This window comes from Clupea harengus, chromosome 7 (assembly GCF_900700415.2).
Source record: "Clupea harengus chromosome 7, Ch_v2.0.2, whole genome shotgun sequence".
Lineage (NCBI taxonomy): Eukaryota > Metazoa > Chordata > Actinopteri > Clupeiformes > Clupeidae > Clupea > Clupea harengus.
Genome location: NC_045158.1, coordinates 5,218,338 through 5,230,531, shown reverse-complemented (window position 1 = coordinate 5,230,531; position 12,194 = coordinate 5,218,338). Strand labels below are relative to the sequence as shown.

General features: G+C 45.2%; 1 protein-coding gene across 3 annotated transcripts in view; it reads right to left on the bottom strand.

Moving 5' to 3' along the window:
• The window catches only part of trpm6 (transient receptor potential cation channel, subfamily M, member 6), a 28,225-nt gene that overhangs the window by 7,665 nt on the left and 8,366 nt on the right, over window positions 1-12,194 (bottom strand). For all 3 annotated transcript variants that reach the window (XM_042708208.1, XM_031570249.2, XM_042708209.1), the window contains exons 11-35: window positions 10,849-10,921; window positions 10,596-10,696; window positions 10,168-10,302; window positions 9,771-9,824; window positions 9,482-9,616; window positions 9,270-9,398; window positions 8,735-9,000; window positions 8,176-8,404; window positions 7,029-7,184; window positions 6,763-6,891; window positions 6,542-6,670; window positions 5,719-5,967; window positions 5,251-5,425; window positions 5,022-5,136; window positions 4,625-4,818; window positions 4,234-4,366; window positions 2,974-4,001; window positions 2,763-2,860; window positions 2,327-2,435; window positions 2,020-2,063; window positions 1,874-1,938; window positions 1,658-1,683; window positions 1,515-1,565; window positions 1,244-1,309; window positions 807-1,105 (exon numbers count right to left, since the gene is read on the bottom strand). In XM_042708208.1, the coding sequence (XP_042564142.1) occupies window positions 807-1,105; window positions 1,244-1,309; window positions 1,515-1,565; window positions 1,658-1,683; window positions 1,874-1,938; window positions 2,020-2,063; window positions 2,327-2,435; window positions 2,763-2,860; window positions 2,974-4,001; window positions 4,234-4,366; window positions 4,625-4,818; window positions 5,022-5,136; window positions 5,251-5,425; window positions 5,719-5,967; window positions 6,542-6,670; window positions 6,763-6,891; window positions 7,029-7,184; window positions 8,176-8,404; window positions 8,735-9,000; window positions 9,270-9,398; window positions 9,482-9,616; window positions 9,771-9,824; window positions 10,168-10,302; window positions 10,596-10,696; window positions 10,849-10,921 (4,188 nt within the window). The remainder of the gene's footprint in view (window positions 1-806; window positions 1,106-1,243; window positions 1,310-1,514; window positions 1,566-1,657; window positions 1,684-1,873; window positions 1,939-2,019; window positions 2,064-2,326; window positions 2,436-2,762; window positions 2,861-2,973; window positions 4,002-4,233; window positions 4,367-4,624; window positions 4,819-5,021; window positions 5,137-5,250; window positions 5,426-5,718; window positions 5,968-6,541; window positions 6,671-6,762; window positions 6,892-7,028; window positions 7,185-8,175; window positions 8,405-8,734; window positions 9,001-9,269; window positions 9,399-9,481; window positions 9,617-9,770; window positions 9,825-10,167; window positions 10,303-10,595; window positions 10,697-10,848; window positions 10,922-12,194) is intronic.

Here is a 12,194-nt window from a genome sequence, read left to right as displayed (position 1 = left end):
CTGCAAGCAAAAACAAACAAACAAACAAAAACAGAACTTAAGAAGGTCAGTCATTGAGTAATCAGCTAACACATTTCAGAACCGAAGTTTTTGTCGCTTGGGACCTGGCGCTCGAGTGCGTGGATCCTTGCAGACTCAAGGTACTGTCCACACTGCAACCCTCTCACTGAGTAACAGTTCCATATTTATTTATTTATTTATTTTTGGGCTTTTTATGCCTTTAATTGATAAATCAGTGAAGAGTGGGACAGGAAATGAGAGGAAGAAGAGGTGGGGAGTGGACAGGAGAAATGACATCAGGCCGGATTCGAACCCGTGTCCTCCATGGGCATCAAGCCCGAATGTAGTCGGGGCTACTGCTTGCGCCACAGTGTCCCCCCCCCCCCAAAAGTTCCATATTTAATAAACAAACAATCTGACCTTTAACCTATTTGGCATCACATCTTGCTGAAGAATTTTACCTGTCAACCACACTGTTTCCATTGTCCTCGGCATGTACAGAAGGGGCAATACACTGACCTAACATCAGATAGGTCAATGAAATTATAATGAGATTCAGTTCAAAATTTCACTTGCATGACAGTCAGCAACTGCTTGATTCTCAGAATCTTGCTCACAACATAAAGTGAAAGCCACTAATGTGGTTGCTTTCAATCTCAGCACACTGGGGGTTATTCTTACAAAGTGGTTAACGTAAAACCACGTTTTCGTGTGGTGAGCTACGTGTCCAATGATTTGACCTGCTCTGCATTCGATTATTCATTTTGAGAAATTTGATCGTGGGCAGACATGATGAAAGTTAGTACCCGTAAACAAAGATGGAGAGAGGTGTCACTGTGGAAGACCTTCTGCCACATCCTGACCACCTCTGGACGGAAGGCCTTCACCACGTAGATGCAGCCTGGCTTCAAGACGCCCTCTTGGGCCCAGGTGCACGCCACCCGACGGGCCCGCCGCAGGCCTCCGTCCAGTACCCCCTCGTCGGACAGAGGCTGAAGGATGGCAGAGAGTCCGCGGGGAGACCACGAGGACACGCTGAGGTCCCTGCCGCCGGTGCTTTCTCCTGCCTCCTCCAGGGTGTAGACAGACACCTCCTCTCCCATTGCTGGCACACAGGACAAGGACATGATGCTTCAGGTCAGAGGGACAGCAGTACTGATTCACTGGGTTCTTAGTCTTAGTCAGTGACTGGTACAAAGTTCACACGGATGTGAGTGGATGAGCTTCATATGACCCATCTTACCTATCAAAGACACAGGTGTGAAGGGAATGCTATGAGCCAGCCTCATCAAATTATTGCGCTCCATTGCTGTTAAAAAAAACAAGGGAAAAAAGATTGTGAATTAAAATGCAAAAAAATAATAAAACAGAGGCCAAACACACAAATCAATCAGGGGTGTGTTTCTCAAAACTCTGGTTGAACAACTACGCTCGTTAAACAAAAGACAGACTTTTCATTTTGAAAACTCTCTCTCCAACGACACTTTTGAGAAATGTCCAGGCTGTCTACTAACCTGAGTAGTGAGGGTGTAAGTCCTCAGTGGACTGGAAGGTGGAGCCTCTCGCTAAAGTTGGGGTCACACATGAAAAACCAAACATGAGCACACCAGAGACGAATAAAAGCCATGGTTTTAAAGTCGTGTAGACAGGCACTCACCCTCATACAGAGCCCCACTTTGAATCCTACAGAAAAGACAAACAGAAAAAATACTTTTTCCAGCATCACATTTTACTGTAAAGGCACGGTGCACTCTTTTAAATTGATTATGCCACTGTATGATTCAGCAGGATAGGATTTTAGTTATAGTCACCAACAGTCCCCATAAAGACAGGAAAATGTGTTCACGTGTGTGAGGTGTGGACAGCTACTTACGAGGACCTCCGGCTGTTCGACTTCGCCCAGCTGCTCCACAAAGACTGGCTGGGGCTCCTCGTGGCCTATGAAAAGACCATAAAAAATGTCATTCAAATCCATGCGCTTGGAAAACAAATAAAACAAGCCATTTCAAAGCGTCTTACCTGAAAAGAGTGCGCGGACCTCTGCCAGTCCGCATGGTCAGAATCTAACAAGAATAAAAAATCAAATACAAAAAATCATATGCTGAAGTTCTTTATGGAAAGGGCGTGATTGGCAGTTGGTCGCTATCGAATATTAGTATCGAATACTAATACGAAAACCTGCTTTTGTGAACAACACCATTAGTGTTCAGATGCTTTCAGTCCCATACATACTTGATCGAAACGAGGTTAAATGTATATAGAGTTATTGTAGTCTTGTTAGCTGTTGCATTCAGATATCAGGATATCCATAAAAAGAGAGTCATACTCAGTTGGGAAAGACTGGCAGAGGTCGAGCTCTTGTGTAGAGCAGGGGATTTTCCATGGCATCTGCCTTTCTTGTTGCCATCTGAAGAATGTGGACATGCCTCTGTCACCTGTAGGGAGGAAATGAACAAAGGTCCTCTGTTACACACACTCAAGGGTGTAGGGAAGCATTCTATCCCAACATATTGTGCAAATAACTTGGATCAGCTATCTTTAAAGTAATTTGTATATAATTTGATTCATGAACATGTCGGTCCCACTAATAAGTAACATAAACTCATCTCTGAGAAGAGTTGACAGGATCAAGAAGTCATGTTAAGTCATGATGTGTTTCAATCTTCTACCACTTATTATGACTTGCTGATCCTATTTTCAATCCAAATCTGCTTTGATATAATTAAGTGGAGTGTTCCTGAGGTATCCTAAGAGGCAGTTACATTTCCTGTGTTCTCGTCCTGGATCTTCACCGTCTTTCTGCCACAGGCTCTTTTCTTACCCTCCAGGGCTTCAGTCAGGTCAGCAGACTTGGACAATTCTGATCAGGCAGAAACCAGACCACAGCAGGAGATTCAGCAAGTTTACGTCAATACGTTAAAGTAAAGCGTTACACGTCAAAAGATTGCGTATGGAAACGAGTCTCGTACGCACCTCTGTTCTGACTTAACGGAGGAGATGTATCCTTTCCCATGCAGTCCACATGGTCCACTCCAGGGCTGTCACTGGCCAGCGCACTGGGTGGGTGAGAGGCTGGTGGAGCCCCCAGAAATGCCATGTTCTCCACACTTGCTGACAGGGAGCGACTGTGCCTTGAACGGCACATCCACCGGGGGAACTTCCGGCTCTGCTGCTTCCGCCCCGACTGAGCCGGCGCAAGCTCACCGTCTCCACAAAACCCCGGGTTCACCAGGCCCATGAGCCGGCCTCGGTCCGCAGGAGAGTCTGTCCGCAGCACCGCATGGCTTGATGTCCTTGATAAGCTCAATTCAGCAGAACTGCCCAGTTCTTCCTCTTCCTCCTCCTCTTCCTCTATCTCATTGGGAGACTCCTGACTGGGAGGGAGGTGGGAGTCATGGTGCCAAGCTCTGGGTTGCTGGTGCTGGTCGAGGGACTCGGAGCTCCAGGGCATCGGGGGGATGCTGGTCCGGGACGGCCAACACGACCCGAGGGGAGTCCGGTCCCTCCAGCCGGCTACATGAGGCAGAGAATCATGGGAGAACCGGCACAATCCCTCAGAGATGGCGTCACTGGGATGTGGAGAGGGCTTGGATTTCCACTGCTCCTCATCGGAGTCCTGCTCACTGCCCTCACTGCCCCCCTGGTGCTGCCACTCCAGGGACTGAGAATGCCAGCACGCACCCAGGCCCCCCAGCGGGGACGACGGGGTGCTGCTGTAGGGCTTGTGGGCCAGAAGGTAGCGGCTGGGGGGTACGCTGCCGCCCGGAAGGCACCAGTTGTGGAGGACCTCCTGATGGGAGCTGCTGATTGGTTTGTGCAGACCGTACAATGCTGCCCTCTGGTGGCAATCATCGGAAGCTGTAATTAGGCTAAGGGTGTCTACTGTGAGGGCTGATGTGTCTTGAAGGTGCCCAAGCTGAGTGTCCAGCGTCTGAAGGCTATCCTGGATGAAGTGGATTTTTTCAGCCACCTCACCTAGGACTATGGCCGACTCCCCAGTCCTGATTTAGAGGGGAATGATGGGTCACTTCAGTGTCATAATTGTAGTCTTGTTAGCTGTTGCATTCAGATATCAGGATATCCATAAAAAGAGAAAACAATTGATGAATACAAAATCATGTTTTGCGATCTGGTTTGTAACAGTTTTGTGTGCATATTAATAGTTTCATGACTAGATACTAACCACTAGCCACTGTTTCTACATAGGCATTAGGAAGATACACAGCTACTAACTTGTCTGCTGTGAAGCAGATCCTGTTGATTTGGCTGGAGTGCAGGTTTTCATTTTTCTCAAAGAAATATCCTGCAACACATCTCCCCTCAAACTCATGCAGCTTCTTCAGGTCGTCACTGCCCAAAAACAGCTCTGTAATGATGGACATACGATAGGCTTGACATCTGCTATGGGGGCATGTCTGTGATCTTCAAAATCATGTTCCCTTCATGATTAATACTTTTTAAATATCACTCTTCCTTTTTCGTGAGCTATACTTACTACTGGAAGAAAGGGGTCATCTGTGAGCTATATATGTGAAAATACACCAGAGTTGGTGAATTTAGCTCTTTTGAAAAGAAAACAGCATGTGTTTACTATACCCACAAAGACACATTTACACAGACTCACTCAGCCCAGAGTTCTGTTCCTTCTCTGAGGCCCCCAAGGTCTTTTTGCAGACTCGCATCCCATACAGGGTCACATGATTGAGGAGGATGAGGGGTGGCGGCAGCCATGGCTTCTCCTGATAGGTCATGATGTAGCGGTAGCGGTTATACTTCCACAGCTGATTGGAGATGGACTTCATGTCAAAGTAGACATTACTGTCAAATGAGAGCAAAACGGTTAAAAAAAATATATGATCATTTAAAGATTTGTCAGTGCACGTCAAAATGGCCTGGCCAGACTGACTAAATTAGAAGTTGGGAAGAACCTAAAACAAGTTCTAGTCCATAGTCATGATTAGGTTTAAAGTTCCTACTTGAAAGTTCTAGTCCATAGTCATGATTAGGTTTAAAGTTCCTACTTGAAGAAAGCAATGAGGGTGTTGACCAGTATGATGTACTGGAAGAAGAGATACACAGCCTGAAGAAACGGGGTGATGAAGGCACCAGGCACACATGTGGAGTTTTCAGCACAGGCTGGGATATCACAGAGAGAAAAATATAATCACAGTAACTAATTTAGACAACATATCATCACTAATACTTCTACTACTGTTACTGCTCTTTCAGAGGACATGACATGAGACTCACAATCAATTTCACCGGCGTAAACCTCTCCGAACATCATCCAGTAAGGCTGGAAGACAACGTCTTTAGCCAGAGTCCAGGACGGGTCCTCGTCGGGAGAGAGGATGGCCTTCCGGGAAACGCCAAAACTCAGGAGAACGATAGCCATCATGATCACAATGTAAAACATGTTGCTAGTCTGCAGACACAAGACCAAAGATAAAACAGAAAAATATTGAGTCTGTATGCAGTTTATTGCTGAAAAGTAGTGAAATGTGAAATTTTTCATGAAATTTTAGCATGATTATAATATACATTCAAAAACCTACTATCACTTAATCTGTATAAACTAGGCCCATTCATGATTTAATTTATAATCGTATACATGTAAACCACAGTATAAATGTAGTCTGCTGTAGACACAAGGATGTAATTACTAATTTCAAAGGTGTATTAACAAATACAGGAGGAAGTGGGCAAACTCAAACTCACCATCTTCGTGATCATGGTGAAGTAAGGACCAGCATGCTGATTGACAGCCAGCAGGTCCAGGACCCTGATGAACCAGAAGATTACGTCCAGGCAGTAGATGATGCGCCCGGTCACCCGCCATGACGGGTCCCACCTCAACGCAAACCCCACCAGGAAGAGGAAGATGGCGACAAAGTCGGAGACGTTCCAGTACTCGCTGAACCACACCTTCAGTTTCTTGCTGAACTTCCTGGGCTCTGACATCAGAACCTGTCAAAGACAGAACATGTCAAAGGTGTGCTGGGATGGCAATCACACTCCGGTTGCTTTGAAAGGAGGGACATAGCACTGAAAACATTCAGGTCAGAAGTTCAACTCAGTGTGAGTAGGGACAATAAAGGACGTGGATAAACCTGTTGTATGAACAACTTGTATGTTATTGTACTGATAGCTGATAAAAGATTGGCAATAATTCAGATACAAACTTAAAAAAGACAGCGTCTCAGAAAAAATGTGTCACAGTTGGTAAAGTTCCAAAGTCACGTGATATTCAGTGGGTTTTTTTTGGGGGGGAATTCAAGGAATATGTTTACTTTTTTAACAGAAGCCTTTATGGGACACTTCTGTCTTTTTTCACATTCATTCTGAATCTAGATCCATTTTTGCCGTTGTGCTTGCAACGAATATTCTCCCATAGATAGTCTATTAACTAAAAAGTAGTTTTGGATAATCTTAAAATTCAGGTTAATCACTTGCTGTGGGAACATGTCATATTAACGGTAAACATTAAACACATTCTGCGAAACCTTCTGCTTTCTGGCCCTCACTGAGGTCTCATTCTCACCTCTCTGGCCTTCTCCACTGCTGTGGATAAGATGTAAGCAATGACCAGCCATTCCTGTGGACTCGGATGATCCTCCATCCTCACCAGGACTGTGTAGGAGAATAGCATGAGAAAGGCCAAGTAGGACATCTGCAAAGCAAAACAGGACAAGATAGCAATAAGAAAGACGCGTCATCAACACAGAAACACAGATGACATTGAGAGATGGGTTGTGCACTTACGGTGTGGAACCAGAATTTGACCACTGGGGCATTGTAAAAGTCATATAACTTCCGTATGCACTGTATCCACTGTGAGAAGAGATCAGAAGAGTGTTCCTTGCTCTCTGCTCCTCTCTCAGCATCGTCACTCTGTGAAAGACACCCGACAGCCATATTTGAACAAATACAGAGAGCCCATTGGACAAATTCAATTTCTATATTCTAACTAGCGATGATTTCTACACCAGATTTCCACCCTACTGGTGTTGCAGTGGAGAGGATCTTACTGTATTAGCTTTTCCTTGTGAATCATTTGTGTCAAGGCTGCGACTGTCCAGTCCAAACTGCAATGCTTCCTGGGATTGAGGGACATGTGACATCTCTGCCTGGCTCTTAAAGTCTAACAGTTGAATGGACACTGGCACCAGGATGCCCAGGACGATCTGTTACATTCACACTCACCCACACAAAACACACACACACACATAAAACACAAGCACACACACACACATACACTCACCCACACAAACACAAAACACAAGCACACACACACAAAACACAAGCACACACACACATACACTCACCCCCACAAACCCAGAACACAAGCACACACATGCAGATGACTGTATAAATACATGTATTTATGCACAAAACAATTGCATACAACATACATACACACACAGCACAGACATACTAATGAATGATATGAATGTATATAAATACACATATACTGCACCAATACTTGCACATAGCAAAACATGTACATACTCACACACAAACACAGACACAGACACACACACACACACACACACACACACACACACACACACACACACACACACACACACACACACACACACACACACACACACACACACACACACACACACACACACACACACACACACACACACACACCACCCTGAGCTATGTGGATCTAGAGGAAGTCTGGTAATTACTGCAGGTCTAGTAATTAGTCAAAACAGCATACACAAGCTAAAATAACACCAGGGTAGACATTTTATACATTTCCATGTTTAGAAGGTCCTTCCCAGTGTTTTGTGTATGTTCTGTCTACTGTCTGGATTTTCTCATTAGCACAGCTCCAGGAGGTAGAACCCAGTGGCTTCTTCCCTTGTTCTCATGTCTTTCTCACGGTCTTCATTAAAGCTAGTTGTGTTTTATACCGTTTATATTCTCCTTTTTGCTTATTTTTTCTAATTTAGGAAGAAGAAAATCGAAATAGCTTTCATATTCAGGTGTAGTTTTAGATTGTGTTCAGTGTAATACAAATTGAGTAAAACCAGGGCATGAAATCCGAAAGTTCATTCCTGAAGCAAATCCACATTATTAGTCACTTCCACAGCTGAATTTCTTATTAATTACCACAGCATGTTACACAGACCACCACATGTTCTCCCTGCCCCCCTTCACCTTGAACCAGTAGATCTTCCTCATGTTGAGTCGGCCCATCCACAGGTCGGTGAGCAGCATCTGGGTGCAGGTGTGGGCCACGAAGGACCTCAGACTGGACGACACCGCCATCTGCAGGCAGGTGAAGTTGCTCCAGTCCTTCATCTCGGACGTCAGCAGCTTCATGGCCATGCGCTCGTTCTCCCGGAAGGCCTTGTCCAGGAGGTCCACAGCCAGCTGCCCAAACTCTCTGAGGAAGTTTGCACAATGGTGACTCAGGGGAGGGGGGGGGGGCAGCTGAAAGAATGTTAGCCTTCCCAGCTAAAAGAATGTTAGCCTTCTCAGCTAAAAGAAGGCTAGCCTTCCCAGATAAAAAAAATGCAAACATTCTCAGCTACAAATTACTTTTGAGTTTATGTATCGAGTCTGTATTGTTGTGCAACACCTTGGATGAGATAACAGTTAATATACTTTAATTTTATTTAAAATAAGTATAAAGAACATGTATGTGCTAAAGTGGTTTTGTGTATTTGTGTGTATACCCGTGTGGGCGGGATTATGTGTGTGTGTGCACACTAACAGCGAGTAGGTATTCAGCTCTTCCGTGATGCTGTCGGCCATGTTGCTCTCCCTGGCCTCGTTGGCCATGGCGCGGTAGAGTTTGCAGGCCACCACAGCCCTGGCCATGGCTGCCTCCCCATGCTGCCACAGGAAGAGCGCCATCTGCTGGCGCCGCTTCAGCACCGCCCACACAAACAAGTCATTGACGTTGTAAACGTAAAGAGAGGGCTCACTGAGTTCAGTGCTTTGGCCCACCTTCAGCTCTGATGGGGTGTCAGATTTCCCCTAAAAAAGGCAGATCACACAAGCACAGTCGAAATAGGGATGTAAACATTAAAAAGGATTCATGCTACAGATTAGGCTATTCAGCAGTTACATTACAGTAGACATTTACATTACCTAATACAACCTTTGCTGTGCTATTTTAGGTCCGGTTTCAGAGGCTAGTATTTAACTAAATCTGGATAACTGCAACCTGCAACAACCTAAAACCCCAAACAACTCAGAAGCAAACATAAGAATCTGAGAAAGTACACAATGGCGTTTTCACAGACTTTGTGTTTGTACGGTTGGGCGGTGCGGAAGAAGTGTGGTCGGTGTGGAGTCTGGGCTGAGTGTTCTGTGGAGGAGAAACCCGCCCTCTTCTGTCTGGCAAAGTGACTCGAGCTCTCCGGGGTGCTCCCCTGAAACAGCAACACGTCCCAATGAGCACCTTGTTCCAGAGATCAAACATTCAAACACTCTTGCGGGGGGTTATGGTGCTCACCTGGGCACACAGGCGACTGTAGACAGCTCGGAAGTTCTTTCGCGTGTAGGAGCTGCGGTAGGCTCCTCCAATCAGATATTCAATCAACAGGCCCACATCTATCAGAGAGATCCTGTACCCCACTGGAATGTAGGTCTGTGGACGCACATGCATACATGCTGCATACCATGGGTACAAAACAACACTACACAACACAACACATGGCTCATGAACAGTATTCAGATATGCGCAGATTATGTGTTTTGAATTTACTCAAGCTTTTGTGAAAAACATTTACTCAAGCTTTTACCTTTCTGACATCCTCAATCAAGTGCTGAAGAAAATGATCTGTTGGAGCCTGATACTGTGAGAAAGACAGATGAAAATGAATGTTATACATTTCTATTGCGGTAGAATTAGGTATCAGTGTATCCTTTTGTGTTTCTATTGGTGTTGCCTTACTGCATGACAAACTGGACAGTCACATGATAAAAAACTAATACAATACAAATACACAAACAAAACACATGTAAATGTAACACTAGACATCATTGTGTCAGTTTCTATTATGTTTCTTGTTTATGAAGGGAAATTCAAACTTCTTTCAAAGCAAAGGTAAGGCCTGTGCTATCACTGCTAAAATCAGGGAGTGGTAGCAAGTAAGTAGGTGGTAAATTGAAGGATTATAAATGATTCCAGATTATTACCGTGTTGTAAAGCTCCTCCAGACGGGAAACAGTCAGGAAGCGGTTCATGGTCATGCCGTTCTCAATCAGCAACTTCACAAAACTCACACGGTCCATGACCAGGGCATCCAGCAGGGCCTGCTCCAGGGAGCCCACCTATGACACACACACACACACACACACACACACACACGCACACACACGCACACACACACACACACACACAGACACAGGCACAGGCACACGCGAACGCGCACACACACACACACAAGGCTTGTTAATTAATTTACTGACTAATGTAATAATTAGAATAATTTCGGAACCAGGAGGATAGAACTATTTAGTGCTAATCAACATGTCATGACGTCGTTAAATTGAAGGTACAGACATCTCCTCACTATCCAAGCCTGCATTCCTCTGCGAAAAACTGAACTAAACTGCAGCTGTACCTGCCAGTGCTGCCCATAAACCAAAATGTGTTTCTTAGCAACGTCCGCTCTGTCCCATGCAAGGGCGATGCTCAGCTGCTCTTGGGGTGAGGCCTTCATGCCTGTCAAAGAACAACACAGAACAAGGTCATACGTTCCGCTGATATAAAGCGGAACACAGCTCAAATATGGAAATATTTTCCACAGCACAATTCTGGTCATTCAACAACGGATAACAACAGACCTTGTTCATTCTCGGTTGACGTTATGTTACCTTTTAGGGAGGCTGTCAAAATGGCTACATCTGATTCAGGCTGGTCCTCAGAGTCAGAGTCAAAAATTGTAATCTGGTTTGAGAGACAGGAAGGGAAAAGGCTACTATGAACTCAAACAATCATGAGTAAAAGGAAACAAAAGAAAAACATTCTGTCACAAAAGCACATGGGGAGCTTGTTGGGAAGATTTGTCCAGCCTGAAAACAGACTTGTTATGAAGCCCTGTCCACACAGTGTACAACTTTAGAGAGGTGACCTCTATCATCCTCTATCAATTTCCCAAAACATATCATGACACAACCCACTCGTCTGTGCTGTCTTATTTAGATTCCCGTGGGGTTCCCCCTGTTTTTGATTCCCGTGGGGTCCCCCCTGTTTTTGCTTGAGATGCTAAGCAATGGCTGGAACACCCGCCTCAATTTAACCTCCCATCACTACAGACACCCAGTACAGGTCTTATGGCTTTTTCCTCCCTTCAGCCATCTCCAGCACTCCGCTCTCAGTGATTCACATCCAATCAAAGCATCAGCGTGTCCAGGGAGCAAATGAATCCCCACACTTGTATTAATATGGAAATATGCTCCATGGCCCATCATTCCAATTAGTCCTCCTCACTCTTAATTTAGAAACACGGGAGCAAAAAAAGAAAAAGACAGAAAGAAAGAAGGAAGGAAAGAAAGAAAGAAAGAAAGAAAGATAGAAAGAAAGAAAGCATGTGATGGGTGTGGCCAAACTCAAGCATTCTGTTTGATGGAGACCTCACATTGGGGGCTTGCAGCTCCATGACTGGAGTACTGAGACCCGGCGCACAGCAGGCGCTGCTGGCACACACAACAATGCCAACAGTGTGCTCACAACACCAGGGGAGAGAGTTGGAGAGAGAGAGAGAGAGAAGGAGAGGTGGAGAGAAGGAGAAGTGGAGAGAGAGAGATGGAGAGAGAGAGAGATGGAGAGGTGGAGAGGAAGGGGGAGACGGAGGGAGAACTTAAAGACTGGTGCGATGGTTGAATGAGAATGAGGGAAGGAACAAAAAATTAAGGGAAGGGAAGAAGAGGAAAGGAACATTAGATGAAATAAATGTTGATAGGTGAAAATTCACCCTAGTTACCTCAGGACTCCGGAGCTGCATATAAGTATATTTATTAGACAAACAACAATTGCAATCGGGCTCACTCCCAGCACAAGGCTGAAAGTGAAGCAATGATAAACACATCGCACAAGGTTTATATAGACAGAAGTTGAGCGTTCAGCAGGGATAACCACGTGGTGGATTTCTGACGCTCGAGGCAAGGATGGAAGTTTTACACAAGATTGGAAGAAGCACAGTTCGTCCCTTCTTATCACT